Source organism: Sander lucioperca, chromosome 19, assembly GCF_008315115.2.
Source record: "Sander lucioperca isolate FBNREF2018 chromosome 19, SLUC_FBN_1.2, whole genome shotgun sequence".
In the NCBI taxonomy this organism is placed as follows: domain Eukaryota; kingdom Metazoa; phylum Chordata; class Actinopteri; order Perciformes; family Percidae; genus Sander; species Sander lucioperca.
The window spans coordinates 16,749,171-16,755,170 of NC_050191.1; the positions used below are offsets into that span (position 1 = coordinate 16,749,171).

Consider the following 6,000-nt stretch of genomic DNA (forward strand, 5'->3'; position numbering starts at 1 on the left):
TGACAATCCCAAGTATTAGACTGGCTAGAAAAGGATGGCTATTAGTGCTTTCATACAAACCACACATGGATGGATGGATAAATGGGGGGGGAGGCAGAAAAGGGGATGATGTAAAGAAAGGATCTCAGCCATAGTTTGGTGGCAGGCATGGCTTGTTGTTTTGCATTGTGGCTCAACCTGCAGCCCCGTTTCTCCTTTTGAAGCTGCTGTCAGGCAAAGTTAGGCTCACTGGCCTCAGGACAACAGGAAGTGACGGGAAAGGGAGACAAACAGCGGAAAGTCGAAAGACCGATAACGAGAGACGGGAGTCGACAGTTTTAGAAAGACAACAGCATGTAAGGAAGGTCAAGGGTCGGGGCCGGCATGGAACGAGCGGCCGACATCAAGGGGCTCGGGGGGGACAGAGGAGACCCTGATAATAACAGTGAAAGACCCTCTGACCCTCTCAGGACCCCTCATATTACATTGTGTATGAGAAATAAAAATGGGGAGAGGAGAGGAGGCATATCTGGCTGTCAAACCATTTACATTTCACTCCAATGGACTGCCAGTAAAAAGAGTGATAAATCATAGTTTTTGTCTGTTTTGTTTTCTATCATTGTCTCTTTTCTTCTTCTTCTCTCTCTTCACCTACCACTCTCCTGTGAAATTACAGTACTGTGACATTAGACAAACAATAGCCCCACCAAGTGTAGTGAGAAGACAGCACAAGCTAGCAAGTGTTTATTCTCTCTATACATTTAGATCTGCCTAATGAATGACGGAGAACTGAGATGCAATTAAAACACAGTAAATTAAAGATTCAGCTCTACTTTATTTTATCTTGATGCATGCTGACAGTCATAACAAAATGTAAGTGTTAGCTTAGGGCTCGTTCTCTATGTATCATCAATCCAAATAAATTACCACAAAAACTGGTGTGTCAACCAGAGAGAAAGACGTAATGACAAAATGAGCTAGACCTACGAGTACATGTTTTAGGTGACTTGCAAAGCTTTTCAGATTTAAAGCTGATAATTATTATTTATTTGGGGAAAATAAATTAGAAAGTAAAATAAGTAAGGGAGACAGAAAAGTAACTTGTGTAAACAAAGGAAAACATGCATTCTCATTTCTGACCACTAGATGGAAGACTGACACTGTTTAAATCACTGGAGGTGAGTCGCCATGTTACACCTGGACAGTTGTGTGTGTATTTGTGTGCAGTGTTTGTGCATATGTGTACCTTCTTATCATTGTCATCCTCCTCCTCATCCTGCAGGCTGCTGGTGGACTGTAAGGGGTCAGAAAAGGTGGGACCCTGAGAGTAGTACTGAGAGCTCCGAAAACCATCTTTCCTCAACTTGTCGCATTCTGCAGGAAAGACAGAAATCTATATTACATAGACAAAAAAGATTTGGATCTTTGTCTCAAACAGGATTTCGTTGAGCTTTTCATGTTGGGAACCTGCAGGCAGATACACATTATGATCACAAGACTATACTTGAAAGGATTTTGTCATGAGAAACCACCTCACTACCTGAGAACAGAGCTTTTGTTGAGTGTGATACAGAAGAGTTTCTACAGGTCACACTTTTCCTTTCCTTTGCTGATGTAAGATGCATTTATGTACCACATACAGTCTGAGATTGTCAATTTAACTTTGCCTATTATTTAAACATTTAACTCAATTACTACGCAAAACATTAAATGTGTGAAATATCTATAGGACACACACACACACACACACACACACACACACACACACACACACAGACATAGCTGTGTAACACTTATCAACTGTGTCTGTGTGTCAGTCCCTGTTGGATGCTGCCAAGTGCTGCTCACACCTCCTCCGTCACCACCTGCTGTGCCGGGGTTGTGATGTATGTGTTTGAATGTGTGTATGCCGATGTGTGATAAGAAGAGAGTTTATAACTGAATGTGTGTCTGTGTGTGTGTGTGTGTGTAACCAGAGGAGGGGGGTATCAGTTGCAGGCTGTCACACACAGATGGCAGAACTGTCCCTCTCTCTCCTCCATCCCCGCCCTTTCTCTAAGCGGGCATTTAGCAAATCATCTCTCTCTCTTTCTCCCTCTGCAAATGTCTACTAGTGCATCCTTTGTCTAGTCTTGTAATAGCTAATTATATTCACATAGTACCGGTACAACTAAAACACACAGTAAAGGGGTTTTTGTGTGCGTTTACTGATGCCTGTAACCTCAAGGATAAAGAAAGGATAAATGGCAAACACCTTTTTATTTTAAATAACTTTAATACGATATTTAAACATGTCCGTCTCAACTACATTGGTAGCATATCAACTGACAAGCATGCATGAGTCTTTTATGTCTTTCTCTGCATATTATCCCTGATCCATACAAATGGAAAAACCTCCCTGGTCTTTTATCTTGCATCTTTTGGGAGTTATTCAGTATGTGATGCACAATCAAACCCCCTTTTGCTGACTGACACGCATGTACCAAAACGCATGCACATCACTCCTAGCCTGGCACCTCAGAGATGCTGCTTTTGATCCCTTTTATGTGCCATCTATCTCCATAGCTAATTACAGCCCATCTATGTGGAGAGAAACGCTGGTGCATATATAATACTGTCAGTTAATGGATCCTAATGGGGCTGGCAAAGGTAGTAACTGTAACGACAATGTGGTAGCGGTCTGGAAGAAGGGATTTACAAAACATGATGATAATGAGGATGATGACGGGAAGCGGAGCCGTTACGATGATTGGTGTTGTGTGATTGGGGATGGTTGATAAAATAAATACGCCTTGATGAACCGCTTGTTGGTAGGCAAAACTGAAGAGAAGGGACAAGAGAAGATTTAAAGAGGGTGTATCTGTATATATTTTAAAGTGACAAGTAAATTAGTAATTGACCTAAAGCTGTCAAAAGAGAGTCCCTGAAGTGGCAGTATAATGTAACTGAGGGAAATGTCTTGTTCTTCAGCCGCTAAATGCTCCACTGTGTTCACCAGCTACTTGCTAACTGTGGTTGTCTGCCATTTGGTGCTGAACAGTAAATGTCAAGTGGGTTTTTAGAGCTTTTAGCTGAAAACAGCTCTATAGGAGCGGAAAGAGTGAACCAAAACAGTAAAGTTGAGGGCCGGACAGCTAAACAATGAGTTGAAAGGGTTAAAGCTCCTTAAAACTGAGCAGCGCTGCAGATTCAGGTGACAATTCAGGTGATAGATTCAACGCTATGAATGACTACTTTTACATTGTCATGTGATATGTTATTAAAAAAATAGCTTTAACGTTAATTTAGTTAATTGTCAATGCTATGTAAAGCTGATCATGATAATGAGAGTCTTTGCTTTTCTGTCTGACCTTAGACCAGGAGCTTGAAAGCAATATTTGTCTCATTAAAATCTATCCTTAATCTTTCATAAATAAACATTGTAAACAAACAAGTGTCCCTGGTTATAACTGAAAGACATCATTGACTACACTAATGCATATTTCTTGGGATAATATTGGCAACAATCATACGACTGTTACGTAACTTCCCTGGTGTATTTCAACCTGTTGGCATGTTTTCTGTAATTTACCAGCCGCCTGAAAAAGCCTCACTGCTAAACACAAGCTGAAACCCATGTGAGTGTGTCAAAGGAACAAAGAGTAGATGCACATTGTCGTCTGATTGGTTATCGATTAGTAGAGAGCAGACTCGTGTAGCTTGCTGTGCCACGCTGGTGGCACTGGATTTAGTGACTGGTTACACGTGTATTAGAGCATGGGTTGACCCTGGTTTAACCTCCTGATATAACCTCTTATAAAATATCTTGTAAAAATACAGTTATTACTATTATGGAAGTTTAAAGAGATAGTAATATAGATGTATTTGGCCATAATGTTTTATTAAGAAAACACTAAGACTAATTCCTTAAGGTGGGGCTGTAGTTAGGTGTGTAACCTCCACTCTCAACCTCCTGTGAGTGGACAAGGAATTAAAGAGTTAAAACACACACAAAGATTCAAAGCGACATCACATGTGCTCTTATTGGACACCTGTTGTCTTTCAGTTAGGACCCCTGGGGCTGGGTGGTGGTGACAGGATGATGGGACAGTGACAGGATGGGGGGGGGGTGCTGACTTAATCCAACCTCCCAGGTGGTGTTTGTGTGTTTGCGTACCTAGCAACATCAATATTGCAGGAAGTAATATGCATATATGTGTGTGTGTGTGTGTGTGTGTGTGTGTGTGTTAAAGCAGGTGACTAATGCTTTACACACCGTAAGCATCAGGTTACAACCGGCTTCTCTCTATTTACCTTTCTTTCTTCCTTTATCAGTCTTTTTTATCTGCTGGCACACTAGGCCACCTGTGCATGTAAACAACAAGCCTTTACTGTAACACATCCACCCATGTACGCACACATACACACACACACTTGCCTCTCAATCCGTTATCTGAGAAATGAGTGGAAAACACAACTTTCCCAGGAACTCTCTGCAAAACAGGTGCCAGCATTTACTGGTGTTCTGTTCTGGGAACGTTGTGAGAATATTACAAATTTGTCACTCAGCTGTGACTCGACTCCCTGTGTTTGTTTGACAAAAACGCTGTGTCTGTTTTTCTCTAAGTGTACTGGACAAACAGGACGAGAGGATCTCACACTGTTGTGTTGTTGGCTAAACTTTGGACTGAACACAAATTACAGGGCATTTTTACAATGTAGTAGATAAACACAGCTGATCGCTTCCTTGACGACCTAACAATGACGAATGGGATGACATCCAGCAACATTCCCACTAGTGAGATTTGTCAGTGTGTATATTATGATTGATTTGGCTGATATGGATGTAACTGATTTATTGAAGATAGATATGGGTATCACCTAGAAACTAATCTGAACTTTAATTCCACACAAACGTTAAAATTAGTTAGTTGAACGTCAGGAAATTAACGTGCAACAGGTTAATAATCGAATAATGGTATTTGTCACTTTTCAAGGAAGAATGCTGAAATGTGAAGATTTTTCTGTTTTATACGGTTGTTATAAATTAACAATTGTATAAAACAGAAAAAAAATCATGGACAAAACTGGTTGGACAAAACAGGACACTTGTCAAATTACTGCCTTTTGTTTTCATTTTCATGATTCATGTCCATTTTGGAAGATAATATTTTACCCATTGCAGCACTGGACTCCCTGAGCAAACTTGATCATTATCATATTACCTCACCTACCTTGTTTCAACAGCCAAAATACGATTTAGATTCCAAAAACATGAAAACGTATTACTTTTACTTAAAGGTTGTTTTGTTTTATATGTGGCTTGTGAAATTGTCAAAGTGCACAAGTGGCTAATGAATTCTTAAAGTGTGGATGGCTGTGGAAGTGAAGTTTCCCTTCATATGTTGTTATTATTTATCTTCTTTTATTTTATTTTTATTTTTTAATGTGAACCTGAAACAATGCGAACAGTAATCACCTTCTCTACATGAGTGGCAAATGATGTTATCGTATTGCATCCCGTCAAACTCTATAATTAGAATGATCTTTACCTCGCAGGGCGGTCTTGAGGTTGACTTTGGCCTGGCGGTGGAGGTCTTCTACGCAGGGCGGCCTGCTGCCTGGCAGGAAGACGTTCTCCTGCTGGTGCCACGGAGCTGTGTAATGAACCGTCCACTTGCTCTCCTCATCCAGGTTAGACACCGCTGCAGAGACACACAAAGCAGGTTATAGAATTTAGTTAGTCTTGAGTTAAATTTCCAATGTTACTGACACTAATGGATCTCCTGAAGGATCTTTTAATACTTCAGAAAGTTGCCATGGTTAAAAAAAACAAAATAATCCAGCCACAGTTTTTTTTTAAAAGAGCTCACACATTCTCAAACCTTTAGAAACAGTAAATCATGGACTAGAAAATGTACACATAGTACTGGCTACTGGAGGGATTTGCTTATATTTGGCGGTGAAAAGGAAGGGGAAATGGATTGAGGTGCTTTGCATCAAGGTGTCAGTCTCCACACCAACAACATGACACATATCTGA

General features: G+C 40.5%; 1 protein-coding gene across 16 annotated transcripts in view; it reads right to left on the reverse strand.

The window, feature by feature from the left end:
- Positions 1-6,000, reverse strand: part of nhsl1b (NHS-like 1b) — a 114,716-nt gene that overhangs the window by 15,731 nt on the left and 92,985 nt on the right. For all 16 annotated transcript variants that reach the window (XR_004895936.1, XM_035995609.1, XM_035995606.1 and 13 more), the window contains exons 2-3: positions 5,511-5,663; positions 1,226-1,353 (exon numbers count right to left, since the gene is read on the reverse strand). Coding sequence is in view for 15 of the 16 variants with exons in the window: in XM_035995609.1 (XP_035851502.1) it covers positions 1,226-1,353; positions 5,511-5,663 (281 nt within the window). In the remaining variant the exon portion in view is untranslated. The remainder of the gene's footprint in view (positions 1-1,225; positions 1,354-5,510; positions 5,664-6,000) is intronic.